Raw genomic sequence first — 19,924 nt, forward strand, 5'->3', positions numbered from 1 at the left:
GCTGGTTGCCATGAGAACCCCGCGGCTCTCCGTGCGGCGGCACTTGACTATGGCAGCGGTAGAAGCGGAGGATCGCAGCGCTCGCAGGCGGGCCGCCAGGTTGCGGGCCACGCTGGAGGACGAGCGGCGGCTGGAGGAGGCTGTGCTGCGGGTAAGGGCGGCGAGAGGCATTGAGGGCTTCTGCGTGTGCGTGCGAGTACGGATCCGTGTTTGGCCGCCTGGTGCAGGAGAGGCGGCGGCGCTGCTCCGCAGGAGGGCTGCACCCAGCGGCACCTCTCGTTAGCATCCGCTCCGAGAAGTTAGTTACGAGCCGAGCAGTCCTGAAATTGTTCCCCTGTGAATGCGTGTGCAGGTGCACGGAGGAGACTCGCTATGGCAATTTCTGGTTCTGATTAGGCAGAAGAAAACAAAAAGCGACGGCAGCTGGAGCTGGAGCAAGAGAAGAGGCTGGCGGACGAGTTGGCGAGGCTGAACCACGAAAAGCTTAAAGATGAGAAGATAAGGCAACAAATAAGAGAGAACAGGTAAGGTTTCCAAACTTGACTATTTTTTTAGTGAGGGTTGCTGTAAATCAACCCTAACTCTGAAAAGTTTACTTATACAAGTGCTGTTAGTTGTGTACCTCTTGTTTATTTCTCATGATCATCTTTTGGAGCAGAGTGAGCATGAGATGTTTTCAAGGCACAGACCGTTAAAATCGGTTGCATAGTTTATTTCTTTAGAACAGACTTTAATATCTTTTAGTGTGGAGGGCAGGGAAGACCATAACTGGGAAAAAAGCATAGGAGGAGGTAGATTTTTATGGAGTGTGTAATCAAAGGAGTTAGTTCAGATGTTAGTGAACAACAGTAGAAGAGACTGTTGGAGGTGATTGCAAGACAGGAGGGGAAAGGAGGTGTGGCAGCATGAGGTCCTATCACTTAAATGAAGGTAAGAGAGAGTGTGAAAGCTGTAGCAGAAGTGGAAATGTATCTGTCTTAGAAGGAAAAGCTGTTTTAAGAGGAAGGTACAATAAAAAGTTAACTTTTAAGGAAACTTTGTTAAGGAGAAAAAAGATTATCCACAGAATTTTCATTTTGAAAGTGGACATATGTGCATGTTGATAAATGTCTGTAAGCATGTGTTCATGTGTGTATGCATTCATGCAGTTAGACGTGTAGTATGCAAAACTACTACTGATAGTGTATGGACAGACAGAGATCACTCTGGATTTAAAACAGGTTTTGTTGTTTTCTGCGCTCTTTTACTGGAGCAGTAGTTTTCATCTGTTATTCTAAGTCTCCCTGACTTTTTGTTTCCATTGTAATAGTGGTGGAAATTTCTACAACTAGGTACTTACTTCCTTGTCGTGGGATACGTTTTTTCTTTTTTTTTTTTTGTCCTCCCAGTCCTGAACTTCAAGAGTTAGAAAGAAAGCTAAAAGCTGCTTACTTGAACAAGGAGCGAGCCGCACAGATCGCTGAAAAGGAAGCAATACAGGATGAGATCATGGTAATCAGCTTCTTGATGTATCCCAGCATCTGAGTACTAGAACTCTTTATATGGATTGTGCTGAAACTATTCTGTTGAAGGTGATCTTTTTATCTGAAATATTGTTAGCTTTAGGCATTCAATGTCTATTGAAAATGTGTTATGTGTTATGAAGGATCAAGTGGCCAGTCATAACCAGTTAGAGGTCTACATTGCCACTGTAACCAAAGGAGTAGTGAAGTAAGCTGTATGAATGAGTATAACTTATATTTTCCTAGGTTCATAATTTTTATCCAAGTTAAAACTGTGATGCACTTTGTACAGTGCATGTTTCTCGTGGTGAATCCTTACCTTAGAAGCCAACTGCTGAAAGTGTTGTTGTTATTCAGATAGAAGCTTTGTGACAGTGTCTTCAGAGGGAATTACAAGCTTGTATTTCTGCATAGAGTGAGGCTGAGGCAGATGGTTCTGGTGATGTGAACGTTTTATACAAAATTCAGTTTATGCAAACTGCTATAAAGGCAAGGAGTTGATTGAGGATATTCCACATAGTCAAACCACACTCCAGTTGTCATGCTGATGCCAGCTAGTTTCTCTCATGCTAAATGCTTTGTTTTGTCTGCATTCAGTATGTCTCTTCCTCCAGGTATTGGTATTTCTCCTTGAGTTGTTTAAATATTGAGGGTTCTATTCAAAAGGTTCTACTTGTTGAATTAAGTTGTTAGCATCCTAAGGTACTACAGTTATAGACTGAGGTAGAAAACATTCTCTTTTTTGTATTGCAGTATAATTCCTTTTCATTCTACGTTTGTCCATTACAAGTTATATTAGTGGGAATAAAAATTAATCCTGTGTTGCCTTTTCTCCCTTATAGAAACGTGAGGGCGAAATAGCCCAGAAGATGAAGGAAGAGTATGAAAGAATAATGGAAGAACAAAGTTCTGAAGAACAGAGGCGAAATAAGGAGAAAATAATCTATCACCAAGAACTGGAGAAACAGCTTGAGGAGCAAGAGAGGAAGAAACAGGATTCATACAAAGAATTTCTAAGAGAGAAACTGATGATTGATGAAATTGTACGAAAAATCTATGAGGAAGACCAAATGTTAGTTACTTTCAATCTTTGTTACTAATTTAAAACAAACATACAACTCTGCCTAGAAAGCTAATCTCTGTATGCTTATTTCATAGCTGTAGAGGCCTGTTTTAGTTTCTCTTGGTTGTATGTGGTACTAACAAGAGACTGAATTGTGGGGATTTTGCTGTTTAAACATCAGAATGTTTCTGTCACTCTTGCCAGACGTGTGGCTTTCTTCCCCAGACATGGAGTGCTTCCACTGGGCCCATCGTGCTGGAAATGACTGCATGTCACAGATTTCTGCTTCACCTCATGTCTCTGCCTCTTCATGAGATGGGTGGTATACCTGTCTTATGAACACGGATAGGCAAGGAGGCTTCTGAGGGCAGGGTGGTAGTAGTGGTGGTGGAAGAGTTTAGTATACAGGAATAGTTTAGGAGATTCTGGTGCCATTAGGCTGTTGAGCTTCCTTCTCCTTTCCATTTTGATGGTGTATAAAATGCAGTATTACTCAGTACCCACTGTTTTTTCTGAAGGAAGATATTAGGTATGAGATTGCCTTTATGGGGCACCTGGTTAATAAATATCTTCAATTTAGATATGTACTTTTGAGACAAATGAGTAAGGAGAGTCATTTAAATCTTGGTCTCTGGAATATGTTGTTAGTGCTGAACACGTGTTCTGTTACATTACTCTGCAATATGGTAAATGACCACTTGAACATCTTCTTCCACCTTTTAAAGGGAAAAGCAACTGAAGTTAGATAAAATGAGAACAACTCAAACGTATATTGAAGAATTTAAAAAAGAACAAGCTCTCTGGAGAAGAAGGAAACAGGAGGAGATGGAGGAAGAAAATAGAAAAATTATGGAGTTTGCCAACCTTCAGCAACAAAGAGAAGAGGATCGCATGGCTAAAGTTCGAGACGCTGAGGAGAAAAAACAAAGACTTCAGAGCATGGTATCAAAACATGAAATTAAAGAAAAACAATCATTGTTCATCCTTGTTTTTCATTGAGTAACCTTTATCGTAATAGATGGCCCAGAATCTGGAAAGAGAACGCCAGAAGTGTGAAGAACTGGAACAAATCCGCCAAGAGCTGTATCTGGAAGAGCAAGCAGAGACAGAAAGGAAGAAGGAGATGGTAAGCGCTGGTAGGCAGATCAAGTAGTACCTGTGTATGTACTGGAGGGCAGGTGGAATAGTTGTCTTTCTCTGGACTGCTCCTGCAGATGTGTCTATTTTGGTTCTTGTCAGGTAGCAGGTTTTTTTGTGTCGTACGTGTTATGCCAACCTGTGCATAGACTGTTAGGAGAAATAGAGGTGGAGTGTTGCAGCTTTGCCATCATTTCTCTGGAACATTCACATTAGCAGAGCTAGTCTGGATGGCATTTTCCTAATGTGAAAATAGTGGTACATAAACAGGAGAAGACATAGTTTATGGAGCACTTGTAGTTACATGTAGACTAATATACTTTAAATAGACCAGATAGGAAAATTTAAGGGAAAAAATGCACCTTTTTGAATGGCTAATCTAGAAATAAAGTGAATGCAGGATGCAGCTCATCCTTCTCTGTCCCTTCACTTCTCACATCTTTCTGATAGTGCTCCTTCACTCTTCAGACGTTGTCATTGGACCCGGGATGCTTACAGAACATTGAGTGAGACTATCTCCCACAGGCAATTCCTTGCTCATGTGAGGATGCTGTTCACTGGCCACATAACTCCCATTTTCACCACCCTTCCTCTGGCAGTGCTGGCAGGGTTATTTATGAACTGCTCCACACTGTTTTGGGTTTTTATTCTTACACTTTGGATTTGCTAATTGTGTGGTGTTATTTATGCCTTTGGCACATTTTTTGAGGGACTTCTTGAGCCAGTTTGGTCTGTAAGCTGTCTCAAAGTGAAGTGCTTAATTCTGACATGGTTTTAGGTGTGTTAAATGCATTTGTTTTCAATTCTGTTCTGTCACAAAGTGCTTATTTCCAACACTATTTCCTAAATGTTTTTAGTAGACAAGCAGTTTGTGCATTGACTTCATTTTTGCAGACAAAATTCTGTCCTTTGAGTTTCCTTTGCTGTCCTTAACATATTTGTGTTTTAGAGAGTTGCTCAGGAGGAATGCTTTATGGAATGACTTCATGCTAGTGGAAAAGAAGCAATCTTTTTGTTTTAAATTTGAGCATCTTTAGACATTTGCTGAACTCTGGTTAATACTGGAGAGTATGCTCAGATCTGGAGCGTTTGCTCCAGTTGTTTATGCTAGAAGGTAACTGCTATAGTAAATTTATTCCAAGATAAAAACTGAGCAGATTGGCATAAGATGATCAACATTTTCCAAAGCATGTTCAGTAGCAGAGCATTTTATTACATTTCCTTTACAGGCAGAAATTGAAAAGAGAATAAGGCAACGCCTAGACTTAAGGCAAATATATGAAGAACAATTTGCTTTAAAGAGGGTAATGCAACAAGTTATGCAAGAAGAGGAAAAAGCTTTCAGACAACAGATGTTGGCCAAGCTTGCAGAGGATGATCGCATTGAACAGATGAATGCTCAGAAAAGAAGAGTGAAACAGCTTGAACACAGAAGGGCTGTGGAAAAACTTATTGCAGACCGTCACAAGCAGTTTATTGCACAGAAAGTAAGAGTCTTCACATTCACCTTTGGTTTGAGCTGAAGTGTTTCAGTATGAGAATACCTCTGCTATCTTAAGTGAGAAGACTGTTGTTACTAGGGAAGGGTGACATAAGTGCAGTGGGGGAGGCAGGCCTTGCTTGGCTGACAGAAGGCAGCTTTCTGGAGCTGACATTTTGTAGCTTAAGATGTTAGAGTCATCAGCATCCCTACACCCCTGTGTATCTGACAAGCTCTGTACAGATCTCTTCAGGAGCCAGGGGAGCACACTTGTCCATTCAGCATCCCTGCTCAGCTGAGCTGGTAATGATGTGAGCAGAGGGAGTTCCAGCCTCAGCTTCAGTATAAATCTCTTGAATTATCAGGATGAAAAGCCATAAACTAAAAACAAGTCATGGAATCCTGTGCTGCAGTTTTCAGACCTGTTTAGGGCATATATCACAGGTGTAATGCAAACTGCGGTTCCTAGTCAGCAGTGTAAGAATATGTGGCCCATTTCTTCATTTCCTGGATTAGAATAGTAGGGCAGGAACAGACTCATTTGTCTGAGAGCTAAGAAGGATCCAGAACTTAATACCAGAACCACTTAAATACCTTTTAGAAGGGGTTCTGATAGGAGACTAAACACTTGCATAGCTTGGCTAGCCTCATGTCCTGCCGCTCTCCTTTATGACTTTTGTTAGTTACCAAACATGCAGTGTTTCAAAACTGTTTTGTGGTTTTTTTTGAGTGCAGTATTCCATCCTTTTTCAAATGAATTTCCTGTGTCTAGGAGTTAATAAGTGGAAGTTCAAAATCTACTCAGCTAAAAAAAAATCTTTTTATACTGTGGTATGGGTGGAAACAAATGTTCACAGAGCTGAAACGGAATAGTTACAGGAACTGCTTGCTTATTGTAGGAGCGTGAACTTGAAGAAAGACAGTTAGAGGAAAGAAGACAGGAAGAGATGCGTGCTATTGTTGAAGAAGAGAGACAGAAACTCTTGAAAGAGCATGCCTCTAAGTTGCTGGGTTATCTTCCTCGAGTAAGTCAATTGTATTTAAAATGCTCTAAATATAAATTGGTTTTCTTTTGGATAAAGTTGCAGAGCTGTAACCTTCTGGAGTCAGTGGGTATCCTGACTGTGTCAGCTCTCCCGTGCTCACCTTTTCATGGTGGAAACATGGACTCCTAAAGCAGGGCTTTAGGAGTCCATGTTTCCACCAGTTTTCTCAGCTGGGATTTTGGGAGCGATTTCTTACAGTGCTGACTGTCTCTTAAGTCTTCTGTTACCATGGAAACAAGGCTCGTCTGTTGCAATAAACTGCAGTGCTTGCAGCATTTCAAAGCTCACTCACTGTTCATCTTTGTCTTTTTAAGAGTTAAAAAGATGGAAGCAGTTATTGTAACAGGAACAAAATACAATTGATTTTGTATTGTGTGTCATAATCGGATCACCTGATGGCACACAGGTTAATAGAGGGCTGCTTTAGGGATGTAAAAATGTGTTCACAGTAGAGAGGGAATTATCCACCTCTTTAGACACTGGAAAATGTTGTAAATATAATGAAGTGCAATTTTTATTCACTCAGAATGGTTCAGTGGAATTCTAAGGTCTCCAATATAATTGCCATTTGTAATTCTTTGTTTCTAATGCTGGAAGGTATGGTCTGTGAGTCATACACATTTGGAGCCCTAAAATGAATTTAAGATGAGTTAGAAATTTAAGTTTCTGTGTTCCCCTGCATCCCTTCCCCAAAATGTATTTTAGGTTTTTCAATACCAGTTGATTTTCAAGATATATTTTTGGTATGGGCTGGTTCCAGCACAGTTATAGGTGAAGATAGACTTCCCCCCACAGTGGAAGGCAGTGCCTCTTCACAGTGTGGTTGTTTACTAAAGCTGCACCTGTGCTGTGCTGGCTGCAACCAGTTTTGTTGGGAAAAAGATGCAGATAAACATTGTCTTTTGTGTGTTGTGTCATGGTGGAATCTTTATGGCATTCTCACTATCATTTGTATGAAGAAAGGTTAGCATCTGAAACTCATCTATTGAGCTTTTGTGACTGTTTTCAGGGCTGTTAGGTTTAAAGGTAACAAAAATACCAGAGATACCAGTTAGTGCATTCACTTCCATAGGCAATTGCAGAGATCCACCATCATCTCCCTGCTTTGTTTTGCCTTCTGATGTGTATGTTTTGCCCTTACTGCAGGGAATACTCAAAAACGAAGATGATGTTAACATGCTTGGAGAGGAATTTAGAGTGGCTTATCGGAAGAGTGGAGGTAATGCCTTTTCAGGAGGGCACTGAGATTTCCCCCGACTCATCTCCTGGTATGCCACTAGGTGTCATCATCGCATGTCTAAGGAGAATTTCCATTTGCTGTTAACAGTGAGAACTTTTTAATATCAGTCTCCATTTTAAGACTGGAATTCTAAACAAACGAGCCGTTACTCAAGTGCATGTTGTGCTTACATCTTTCATCAATAAACTGTTAGGGAGTTCTCAATTATTCTCAGTTAGTGATGTAGCAACGTTAAAAGTGTTTTCAACAGCAACCAAGCAGAAACCTAAGCTACAATAAATTCAAGTTTCTGTATGAACTGTCAGCTTCTCTGAATGTGCTCTGTGCTAGCATTACAGTATTAAAATACCAATCTAAATGTAGTTTGTTACATCTCAGAGAGATAGGTCTGAGTTACTTGTTTCACTGTTAGTCCATACTGCTTTGCTGGTAGGATATAAGCAGAGGCACTTTTCCATTTTGAGGTCAAAATCACCGCTGGTACCTTTCAGTGCAGAAACTTCCTATTTATGTGTTATGTTCCTATTCAGTTACTTTGAGGGGAAGAATCCATTGAAATAGATGTGGCAGCTTCATGCAAACAGCACAGGGTTTTATCGCTCCTGTTCATTAATGTACACATGGTAACGCTCAGCTCACTAGAACTCAAAACCTTTATCCAATGCTTGATTCCATTGATGACACAATGAAATCTTTTATACATGCAATGCTTCCAGTGCACCTGTGGGTATGAATCCCTCGGTCCTGACTATCCCAAAGCAGCAGCTGATGGCCAAGGAAAGATTTGGTATTGTCATTGTCAATTTTACATAGCATAACTGCATTAGCTACAGAATCTGTCTGGATAGTGAGGGGCAAGTCTCATCTACTTTTTCCAGACAGGGTCTAAGCTATAAGAAGTTAAAATCATTTCTGTACAAGAGCTGTTGGAGCTTAAATTACATGCCAACCAAACTAGCTTTCAGAGGAGATCTGTTACAGAGAACAGACAAGGCCAATTTTCCAACCACGTGTTTTAAAAAAGGACATGACATTTTCTTCTCAGAGGGATCACTGGTTTGTTTATTTCTGTTGCAACAAGGTGTTTTCTGAGACTAAACCCTGGCTACTTTGGACTGAATATTATCTGAGATAAAGTGCTGTTTTAAATGCTAAAACAGAGCAAACTGATTATAGTGTTCACTTGTTGGCATGTTCCTTGCATGGTATGAACTTCCCCACTCATCAGCAGTGGACAGTTTGGCCTGAAATTTCCAACAGGAGTTTGTCTTTCATGTGATAGCACAACACAAACCATCAGGCTTAGAACAGTTGAACAATTGGAACATAAGAAAAATCAAGAAAATCAGATCACTGAGATATACAGCTATTAACAAGCACTCATATACAGTGCCAAACTAATGTACCATCTCACTTGTATTTTGAGCAGAAGTGGGTTTTTTCAGTGGTGATTTCCCCATTCAAGGGCTTTCATGAATTCCTCTTCAGTAAAAGACAGCATCTTGGCAGCTTCAATGTGTATCTTAAAAAGAAAGTAAGAAAAAGAATAGAAAAATAAATTAGGAGCTGAAGGTGAAGTAGTGTGCATGGCCAGTAGAGAACTGTTCTTAAGTGGGGCAGCTGACAGAGGTGTATAGATCTACCAGATTCTGCTTTGTGATAAATTTTATGCGACACATTGCAACTTCAGCTCTAGTAAGACAAGACCAATAGTTTTTCTTAACTCTACATTGCTTTTAAAAGATCTCAATTTTTAATGAGGCAATGACAGAAAATCCAACAGCTCTGGTGACTGCTAGAGAACCAGTAACACTTTCAAGTTGATCAATAGACAGCTTAACTTTTAAACTATTATGACTCAAATACATCTTTAAGATTCATCATGCTAGCACTTCTAATGTGTCCAATTTAACATTAAATCAAGATTTTAACAAAATAATGACACCATTAGAAATCAACAATTAGCGTAAAACAAAGGCTGTTAACTTTGTTAACAAGAAATACCTGGTAGCTGGGTTGCTATGTATCACACCATATAGCTGTGGTCCATGGTGGTACATATACACCCTCTCAATCCCCCCCCATGTGTACATATGTGTGTATTTAAAAAGGGTAGTGCTCTGAATGTCTCTTTCCACTGCACAGGACATAGGATGTTGCTTTACATGGAACACCGAAAGGAATGGTTAGAACTTTTTAACTTAGAACAAGGCTAGTTTCTGTTTAAATTAGGCAGTTGCATGGAAAATTGTCATCCAGATCATTAGTGTTTGATAAGAAAACAAGTACTAAAGGGTCAGTGTATTTGCACAGAACTACCAATCGGAAAGGTGCAGCAGCAAGAAAGCCCTGAAAGCTCCCTGGGTTCCAGCCGATGTCACAGTAGAGGTCGCAGCTGTGCCACACAGCCTCATGACCACATACCACTCTAATCTCCACCTCTCATCATTCAAAGTGGAAAGGGGAGTACCCCAGCTAAACATTTTTTTACTGAAAATGTAAATAAAATAGTTATGTTGTAAAGGGGAAGAAACACATAGTGTCTACACTCAGTCTGTTGTGGTTGGTTTTCTATGTACAGACACAGTGTCAGTTCAGAACAACAACAAAGTGTATTGCAGTTCCCACAGGCAGAGTAACAACATTCTCCGTCTCTGTAAAGCTAACTTCCCTTTATCCTGTTTGAAACTAAGATTTTCTATTACATTATGTCTCAAGACAAGCAGAGAATGATTTGAAGAGACCATCTGGAAACATAAGCAGCTACTGGCTGCCAGCTGCAACTCATCCTAGTACTGATACTTTGAGGGATATTTTTCTTCCTCTGTCATCCTTCATGTGGTAGCCACGCCTAACCTTGAGGCAGGCTGTACGTGCTACATGCATCTGAATCTGCCACACAAAGACTATACAAATAGTCTGGATTAGATCATTCTTGTTCCTTCAACAAAAGGCTTGTGTGAAGCAGACCTGAAGTTCTCCAGGTATGGAGTTCACCAAGCACATGTGAACTTCAGCTGCCCTGTCCTCTGCCTTTTCCTAGTGGCTATAAAAGGCAGTTAACACCATTCTCTTTCAGTATCTTCCAGTCACTCTACTCTGAAAGGACAACTTCCACTAAGTATCTGGCTTTGTATGAAATGGTAAATGGTGTCCTCTGCTACCTGTGGTCCTGATACAGTAATCATGATTTAAAAAAAATATATGTAATGAAGTTTAGTGAAGTTTATCTGAGGCTACTGTCCTGGGTGAACACAGCCTGCTCTCTCACAGATGGGAGGGAAAGTAACAGAAAAAAACCCTCTGGGTTGAGATAAAGAGTTCTACTGGAAATGATACAATGAACAATTACCTAAGTGTACAGCTATACCTTTAGTGCATAAACAGAAATGCTGCTCTCTGGCACCCACGTCAGTGAATTCATGTTCCAGAGGACAATGAGCTACCTCATGCATGGAAGTATATTTTGAGTGAGTGCTGTGGGGTGGGTTTCTGTTGTTTTAAAATGAAGTCCAACAGCTAGAAGGGACAGGCAAAAGTTAAACTGGCACTACTTCTGATAGACAAATCCCCAGATTTTCTCTGCAGCCTAACTGCCAGAAAAGGTCTCTTCCTCAGGAAATGCATGAGCAGTTCCAGTTTCTCTTGTAGTTACCTGCTCTCTTCTGTTCTGAGGTGGAGAGGTATTCCAGATTCAAGGGTATATTTCAGTGTTGCAATTCCTAGTTCTTAGGATAAGCGTGTACGTTTTGTTACATGAAGTGGCCACTCCATACAGAACTTTAACTTCTCTAGGGGGGACTCAACAGCTCCAAGAGTGGTTACAAAATGTCTGGAGATCACTGCAGTGCTCAGAAGAGTACATAAAATGTTCTATTTTCTTATCTCAAAGGCTGACCCTTCTGTTGTACTTCTACTCAATTATTGCTTGCTTTAGCTCTCTTCCACAGCTTTGGTTTGAGAGTGCAAAAAGCAGTACATTAAATCCATTCCAAAATTAATTACATGAGATTTGACAGAGTAAGTGGTCATGGGAGATCCACTGTGACTTTAGGGACTTTAAGAACCCATCTAGATTATTACAAAGCCCATAGCTCAGTACACATCTTCTGCAGCTTCTTAATAGTTAAATACAGTTTTAGCTATATTCCATCTGAAATCTTAAAGATCTTTCTGTGAAAGCTCTACCATTAATTGCTCAGCATGAATTGACAGCAAGTACTCTACTAACTATCCCCTGTTCATTTTCAGCTTCAGCTGCTAAACCAAGCAAAGGCAGTATCCCCTACCCTCCCTTTAATGCCCTGAGGGAGGTGTGACATGAATGTCAACTCGAACGACTTTCAAAAGAAGGCTAGCTCCAAGTGCGGTGTGAGCAGGAACCTCCGTGCAGCCATGTGGCTGTTACTACAGTGTGTCTGACACATGAGATCTCCATCTGGGCAGAACAGTACAAGTGAGTCTCGGGAGACTTCCAAACCCCACCTGGATGAATTCCTGTGCATTCCCTAGGTGATCCTGCTTTGGCAGAGGTGTTGGGCTCAAAGATCTCTAGAGATCTCTTCCAACCCCTAGCATTCTGTAGGTCTGAGAAGTACAGAACACTTCAGAATATAAATAAAAAGAAACAATGTTGATGGAGGACACACTTTGGGAAGCCAGGAAGAATGCTAATGATTTCCTCCTGAGAGGGCACAGTTGCAGCTGCTGCTACCACAAGTAATTTGCTGGGGAAAAACATGAAGTCGCAGAGGCTGAAATGGACTGACACAGCACCAAAGGGAGTGCTGTTACCACCTGTACAGTATGTATTCCTGAACCAACAAATGCCGTTGATCCTAAAGCTTGTTAGTAGTGATCTTTCACCAGGATAGGCTGTGTTCCAAGGTAGCAGTGGGGTCAATTCAAAAGTAGATCAGCCTTCCCTAGAAAGAAAGATGTTAGCAATGTGCTCTAACAGGAGAGGGACCTGGGTGTCCTGGTGAATAGAAGGGTGATCATGAGCCAACAATGTGCCCTACGGCCCAAGAAGGCCAATGGCATCCTGGGGTCAAGACAGGTTCCCTTATGAGCAAAGGCTGAGGGAGCTGTGGCTCTTTAGCCTGGAGAGGAGGACACTGAGAGGTGACCTCATTACTGTTTATGTGAAGGATGAGCATCAGGAGAACGGAACCAGGCTCTTCTCAGAGATGCCTAATGACAGGACAAGGGGCAATGGATGCAAGCTGAAACATAGAAGGTTGCATGTGAACATAAGGAAAAGCTTTTTCACTGTGGGTGTGACAAAGCACTGGAACAGGCTGCTCAGAGGGGCTGTGGAGTCTTCTCCTCTGGAGACATTCAAAACTGTCCTGGATGCATTACTCTGTGATCTACTCTAGGTGATCCTGCCCTGGCAGGCAGGTTGGACTAGATGAACTTTTGAGGTCACTTCCAACCCCTAATGTTCTGTGATTCTGTAATAAAAGTGAGGCTGCTGCTTCCTTTCAATGAAACTTCCCAGTCTTGAGGTCTAGTTTCTGTGATTACTTTACCTGACACCAGACATGTTTAGCTAAAGACTTAACTGAAAGAGATTATTAATTGAAATGTAAGAGTATTCTGGTCCTTACCTTTTGTCTCTTTAAAATATCAATTAACTTTAACTGCTTTTTAAAACCTGTCATTAGCTCTTCTTTTTGTTTCTGTAGTTTCTTGTTTTCCATTTTCAGTTCTTCAACTGTTTTGAGTTCTTGGTTAGCTGTATCCTACCACGGAAAGAAAAGGCAAAATGCATTATTTATGCTTTAACTAATGAAACTTAGCTTTATATAACAAAATGATAAAGAATAGCCACAGGTGACATTCTGAAAAGAAAAGTGATTGATCAAAAAATTCTCACCTCGAAACTTAAAGAAAACCTCAAAGGTAACAGCTGTAGTTTACCTGTGTATGCATCATGTGTATATGTGTACTGCTCCCTTGTTTCTAAACACTTCTAATTTCCACAACAACAGGTAAAATCAGAACATCTATGACTTTATTCTGTATATTTCTTCCTCCTGCATAAGATGCAGTAGGGTTCTCCATGCCCTTTGGTGACTTGCTCCAAGTAACACCTTGGGGCAGACTGCAAGAGAAATGATGCTTCCAAAGCTGCTCAACCCTTTTGTCTCATTCTAGCATTATGAAGTGATTACAGACTGGAACTTCTTTTCCTAAGCTACTGTACCTTGTGACTTTGCTTCAGTTTATTCAGCTCCACTTTATACCTTTCCACTTCTTCCAGAGCCCTATTTAAGCGAATCTCTGTTGCATTCTGACAGGTTGTGGCCTGCTTCTGTACACGCTTTAGATTCTCCACTTCCTATTTAAGAAGGATAAACCCAGATATTATGAACATTTGTACTTTAATGGATCCCATATAGACAACACATTTGCAGCAAAGTTTACACTTGAAAATTGAAGAGTCTGTGGACTTCTTTGGCCTGCAGACAGAATCTGTCTCAAGGACAATTTCACCATTCAAACACTGCTTTTCCTTTGAGATCCTGAAAATGATCTTTCTAATTTTGTTATAAACTCTTCTTGAGATAATTGTGAAGCTGACCACATAAGACCTCAGGATTGACTGAAAACCTTGCATGCTCAGTCAGGAAAAGATACATAACTATTGTTATTTCCACTCTGGGCCAGATTTTTGTATGGTGGTTAGTATTCCCAGCTCCTCCTTACCACCTGCTCTTTTCCCCAGAGATTACTACATGCAATTACCAAGCAAAGGTAAAATGGCCTACTGAAGATGGCTGAGGGTAGTAACTATTTAATCTAGCAGAAAATAGTTGTTCAGGTGCTTACAGAAACAATCACAACAGTTCTCTCTTGTCTCTGTTGATAGTATTTCCTAGTGCTGAAAGTGAGGAAATGAGAAAAGGAGACCAAGCTCAGGAATGGAATAAAGTCCATGAAGATCAATGACTAGATAGAGAGGAAGAAATAAGCAGTTCTGGCACAGAGAACACATCTTCTCATTTGTAACAAATAAATAACTTTTTCTTCCTTTTTTTTTTTAAAGTGCTGTCAAATCTTTACTAATGGACACTGAAAGATTTTTTTAACCAAATCAGGACAGACTGTGAGTTTGTTTTTTACCCTTAGACTGCTGTACTTTTGAGTAATTGTTCTATTTTCTTAATTCCACACCACCTCTTGTGGTGGTAACTTATGATTTCTGCATCACTTATCCAAGAAGTACATGCTAACTGACAGGTGTACGCAGCAAAGTCATTATGGTAAAGTTATGACAGGGACAGGTAGTTCTGAGAAGTTTTGCATCTTCTCCAAAATGGATTAAGAAAACAGGAGAAGAAGATGTATCTGACTAATCCTCAAAAATTCTGCTGGTGAATATGCCTCCTCCAAGAGTTTATAAAAACATGTTGCTCCAACATCTGCATTTTGTTGCTGACCTGTCCATCCTATTGAACACAAAAAGATGAATAAAAGCCTGGGCAGTAGGCAGCAGAGCCCTCTCTGGATCACCTGCACATGCAACATCAGGGAACGCAAACTGATTTGCTGGAAACTGCCTCCACGTTTCCAAATACAACAAGCTGCACAGCATGCAAACCTTTTTGTCTTGTATCAAGATGATAGAGTTGTAAATAGAGTCAAGTAAATCTTTTGTATTATGCATTTTATTCTGCATCAATATAAAAAGCTTTGGGATACAGCCTTTCAAGCATTTAAAGACCAAACAAAATCATCTGCATGCAATGCAAAGGATGTATCAGCTAATCAGATGATTTACTGAAAGAATTCTAATAGGTCTTTTAGGGATTTTTGACACTGACTGTCACAGATAATACCTTTAGCACAGATTTTTTTTGCAAGTCATTCAGTGAGAGTATATTGTTAAATATATTCAACTCCAAGTTTTTAATCTTAAAAATGCCTGGAAAAGGTACTTTAATTTGTAAGCAGACAAAGTTTCTGCCAATTCTTCAACACTTCAGGTAAAAGCTGTATTCATTTTCTCCTATAATGCCATTCTTGGCGTGGGGGAGTGGTGGTGTTTGAAACTGCTGTGTTCTGAAATTGCATCCTATATCAATTTCTGGATTTTCTCCACTGTTCTGGCATGGCTGAGGCCCTTGAATATCAGTAGGGGGGTGTAACCCTCCCTACAGGCTTTCTTCTCTCTCAGTAGCAAGCATACACAGCACTTCTATCTTTAGAAAGCTCAGCAACACCTGTCCACCCCAAAAAACACTTGAGAGATAATGTTTGCTTAACATCAAGCTGGACTGAATTAACAAGTGAGAGAGAACACAAAGGAAGGAAGGTTCTTCTAGAAAGGTGGTGAACAAAAATAAAACTGGTGAAGTGCTACCATTTATTAGGTCATCCAGATGTATAAAAAGAGAAATGCTGGAAAGAAGAGGATGGAAGTTTTTGAGAGAGTCAGAATTTGGCTGCTGCCTGAGGTGGGTGTTCCAGCAGAAATTATCACAGAGACCAAACACCAAAAGAATTAAATGTAACAAACTAATCACCATATTTCAGAGAGATTACAAAAAGTAGTTGAGAATCTTTGCCTAAACATTATGTGACATTGCATAAATTCTTGATAATCTAAGGAAGATTGTGAAAATATTATTACTTAAGTCTTCTAGCATTTATGTTGCAACAGAAATCACAACAGATGGAAAAAAGCCCCAAAATTAGAAGTTATATTTGTGCTAGCTCAACTGTACAGAAAACTTTCTCTGTATGAGTCTTTGGAGTTTAGTGGTAGAGCAGTATAGATTTGGGCCCACATTCATAGGAAATTGTTTTTAAACATGTCTAGAATTAATCTACAAAGAGATTACTCATATAGTGTCAAATAATACTCAAATAAAAGTTTTTGGATTGTTACATTCATAGGAGATTCAAGCAATTACTGAAAACTTATTTTCAAATGCATGTTTTTGACTGGTCATTTTTTGTATCAGAAAAATACGTAACTTCTGAATCAGCAGAGAACCATTCATTAAATGTACCTGACTTTTTTGCCTCCCTAGTAGTTTTAAGAAATACTGCTACTTGCCATGATCATGTCTGACCAGTAACCTTGAGAAATTCTAGGAAACACAACCCATTAGGAATGATTGAAGCAACTGAGGATAGTAAATCCAGAGCCAAAGACAAGAGAGGAAAGTATCACAGTATCATCAGGGTTGGAAGAGACCTCACAGATCATCAAGTCCATGCTTTCGATATGGTAGCTGCACCATATGCAGAAGTCAATAGGGCTTTTTTTTTTTTCACAACAGACATCTAAATGTCAGGTTAAACTTTCTAACTGTGACTCTGTACAAGAACCAGCTAAGGCTGTCCAAGGAAATTGTGGAAAGTGCCATCACAGAAAGCTCTGAGTACAGGTTAAACAAACTCACATCCAGATTATAATCTATGTCCCTGTCTTGGTTTAAGAGAAAGGACTAAGTAACTTTGTAAATCTCTTAGCCCTATTTATTGTGAGCTACTATGAGTACTACTATTGAGTACTTTTTCCTGACAGAAACAAAATCAGGGTACTTTACTACGGGAACTTAAAACTTTCAAGTACCTGCACAAAAGAACAGAAAAACTTAGAAGATTTTAGTTTTAAAATGTCAGAAGTATGTAACATTAAGATGAAAGGATGCTTATATAAATGCATAGTATCATTTAATGGAAGTATAATGAGACTTTATTAGGCTGCTTTTTGTGTTCTGTATTCTCTATCTTTTTAAGGGAAACATTCTTTTGGTTACATGTGCCACACAATACTACTTTTATTACATGATTTTGAAGTGAGTGTCCCTAGCTCTGAGTAATTAAAGAAAAACACATGCTGCTCTTAGATTAAGTTCCAAACAAACAAAGCTGAGTGTGCAGGACATCTGCTACAACTAGGCACATACACAGTTTTGCATATGTGGCCTACATCAGGAGCCAAGTTAATTCCTATTCATCCAAATTGGAGTGGCTGGTTTTCAAACAGACCATTTTCATGAACAAAGACACAGCCTTTCCTCTACCTGCAGAAGATACTAATAGAAGATGCAGGTAGCTTCTTTTTCCCCTATATGTTCCAGAGTTTACAACAACTAGGAAAAACTACTGCCAGGAATATTTTTTAGCAATTATAATTAGTATCAGAAAAAGTAATTGATCATTATTTTTTCAAGATCCCTTTGTGTTCCTGACAAGGTTGTTTTGTCTCTTTTGAGTATTTTACACAATACTAATAATAGATATATGACTCTAGAAGCAGAAGAAAGTCAATAAGCAAAATATATCACTTCTTGCTTTAAACAAAGTGATCGGAGTATTTCTAAAACCATTATCAGAGACTGACACACTAATGGGATCACTGGATACAAACTATCAAACTCAGGTGATCTGACGCAGATTTTTCCCCTTTTTAAAGTAAAATGATACTAATATTTGCAATACCTTTTTTAGTGCTATGACCTCTTGTTGTAACCCTTCACTTTTTTTGTTAGCTTCTTGTGACAGTATTTTGTACTTTTCAGTCTGAGAATGCTGCACACTGATTGTTCGTTGCAGTTTGGTGTTCTCTTCCTCAGTTTCTTTAAGATGAGATTTTAAGTTTTTATTTTCATCATCCTGTTTGACAGCAATTAGGAAAAAAAAAGGAAGTAAATTTTTGCAAGGAGGCAGCAGGATAATGGAATAATACTGTTTAGTAAATAAAAGGAGGTACAAATATGCCTCTTGTAGATATAGGGTAACAGCTTTAAAAATGATGTTGTTTTAAAGTGTTTAGGTCTTCCATGATAGATTTCACAACAGTGTTTTTAAGAAGGAAACAACTAAGACAAACTCAGAAAAACAAAATATCAACTTAGCAGCACAAGGCTTCGAAAACCAGTAAGACTTTTTTCATTTACTTTCCTATAGTCTTACTTGGAACTGTCTTCTAGCAGTATGTAATACATTTAATTTCTCCAAGTTCAAAGGTTTTGAGAACTATCAAAATGTTATAGAATAATACGAATAACAGTGGCACATAGATATTCTGTGACATTTTGGTGAGGATAGCTAAATGCACACGTTAGGGAAAATTCTGTGAAAAAGAACAGAATATAATCAGCAATACATTATGTTTTAAAAGATTATCTGGTGTTGTCTTAAAAGCAAGCTAATGATCTGGGATACATCAAGTGTTCAAATTTAAGGTTCTCTTAGCATCAAATGAATCCTGTATTAAATTCATGACCTACTGGCAATTACATCCCACATTGAGCATTATAATTTCAAGGCATTTTTCTTTTATAACCTTTTAAGCATTCTACGTGAATACTAATGTAGACTATTTGAGAGACACATTATGCCCTTCATTTATTTAAGAAAAAGAAATCAAGGCACATACAGAACTGGAGTTCCTATGAAAATAAGTCTTTCTCTCCTGTTCTCTCGGTCCCCAGGAATACATACTTTCTACCTGGGAAATGTATGTGCTTTACCCTAAGGTTCATGTGATAGTTCACACCTCAGAAACTTTCACTTCTTTTTATTTAAAACAATTTTACTGCTTCCTAATAATAATTTGACTGTGAATTGGAAAAGTACCCAGAATCTATTTCAAGGCCTTGCCAATTTAAAATTCTTCTGTGCTTCTGAGTATAACAAAGTTATTTTCACAGTAAAGAAACTGGGATCCAAAATGATACATTTGGATATTTTGGAGTGCTAAGGAATCAGGATGAGAATAGGTACAAGGTTGTCTTTTGGTATCTGCTATAGTAGCTGAATTCTGTAGTATTTTTTACATGGAATGATAGAAGTTCAGTAGCTACTGATGAAATTATAGTTTGTTTGAAAATTAAAATGTCTTTAAAACTTAATGTAGCAACTTTCTTTTGATCATAGTATAAAAGTATTGAAATCCAGAAGTGTCTGAAGTACAGACAGACCATAGAAATCTAATTTCTTCTGAAGTTTTTCTCCAAGTGCCTACCTCAAAAACAAACAAACAACAAGTACTTAAAATTATCCTGCTTCTTAACTCTAAATTAAAAGCTTAAAACATGCAGGCGGTTTGCCGTATGTTCTGAATATCATCATCACATTATGGCCTGGGGAATAGGTGGGGAGAAAAAGCATTCTGAAGTTGAGACCACAATTAAAAATAATCTAACTGTGTAAAGTGGAAAGTTAGTTAAAAAACCTTGTTTGATTACACAGGTATGAAAAAGAGGTGAGCATCTAGCAGACAGACACAAACAAATGTAAGGTTTTACAGTACAAGAGATGACTGAGCAACAGCTGAAAACAACATTGCCAGATAAAAATCACTTGTAGTACACTTTAACAGAAGAAGTTACCAGTGCAACTTCGAATGCCTTAATTTCAGTCTGATCTGCCCAAATATGTAATTACAAATATAGTTCTCTGCTCCAAGGGTAGCGTTGAGAATCTTTT

The 19,924-nt window shown here is 39.1% G+C and overlaps 2 protein-coding genes across 7 annotated transcripts in view; one reads left to right on the forward strand and one right to left on the reverse strand.

Annotated features, from left to right (window-relative positions):
• The window catches only part of MNS1 (meiosis specific nuclear structural 1), a 22,273-nt gene continuing 2,349 nt past the window's right edge, over positions 1–19,924 (forward strand). For 2 of the 6 annotated variants that reach the window (XM_064157555.1, XM_064157558.1), the window contains exons 1-9: positions 1–151; positions 397–524; positions 1,389–1,491; positions 2,345–2,574; positions 3,291–3,507; positions 3,584–3,691; positions 4,932–5,189; positions 6,082–6,207; positions 7,375–7,447. In XM_064157555.1, the coding sequence (XP_064013625.1) occupies positions 11–151; positions 397–524; positions 1,389–1,491; positions 2,345–2,574; positions 3,291–3,507; positions 3,584–3,691; positions 4,932–5,189; positions 6,082–6,207; positions 7,375–7,447 (1,384 nt within the window). In that variant the 5' untranslated portion in view covers positions 1–10. Of the gene's footprint in view, positions 152–396; positions 525–1,388; positions 1,492–2,344; positions 2,575–3,290; positions 3,508–3,583; positions 3,692–4,931; positions 5,190–6,081; positions 6,208–7,374; positions 7,497–11,719; positions 13,123–14,345; positions 16,212–19,924 lie in introns of those variants that run through there. The other 4 variants (XM_064157553.1, XM_064157554.1, XM_064157557.1 and 1 more) reach the window with 4 other exon arrangements.
• Positions 7,473–19,924, reverse strand: part of TEX9 (testis expressed 9) — a 24,986-nt gene continuing 12,534 nt past the window's right edge. Inside the window, exons 8-11 of the mRNA XM_064157559.1 lie at positions 17,933–18,106; positions 13,680–13,814; positions 13,081–13,215; positions 7,473–8,990 (exon numbers count right to left, since the gene is read on the reverse strand). Of these exons, the coding sequence (XP_064013629.1) occupies positions 8,910–8,990; positions 13,081–13,215; positions 13,680–13,814; positions 17,933–18,106 (525 nt within the window). The 3' untranslated portion in view covers positions 7,473–8,909. The remainder of the gene's footprint in view (positions 8,991–13,080; positions 13,216–13,679; positions 13,815–17,932; positions 18,107–19,924) is intronic.

The sequence above is a fragment of the Pogoniulus pusillus genome, chromosome 17 (genome assembly GCF_015220805.1).
Source record: "Pogoniulus pusillus isolate bPogPus1 chromosome 17, bPogPus1.pri, whole genome shotgun sequence".
In the NCBI taxonomy this organism is placed as follows: domain Eukaryota; kingdom Metazoa; phylum Chordata; class Aves; order Piciformes; family Lybiidae; genus Pogoniulus; species Pogoniulus pusillus.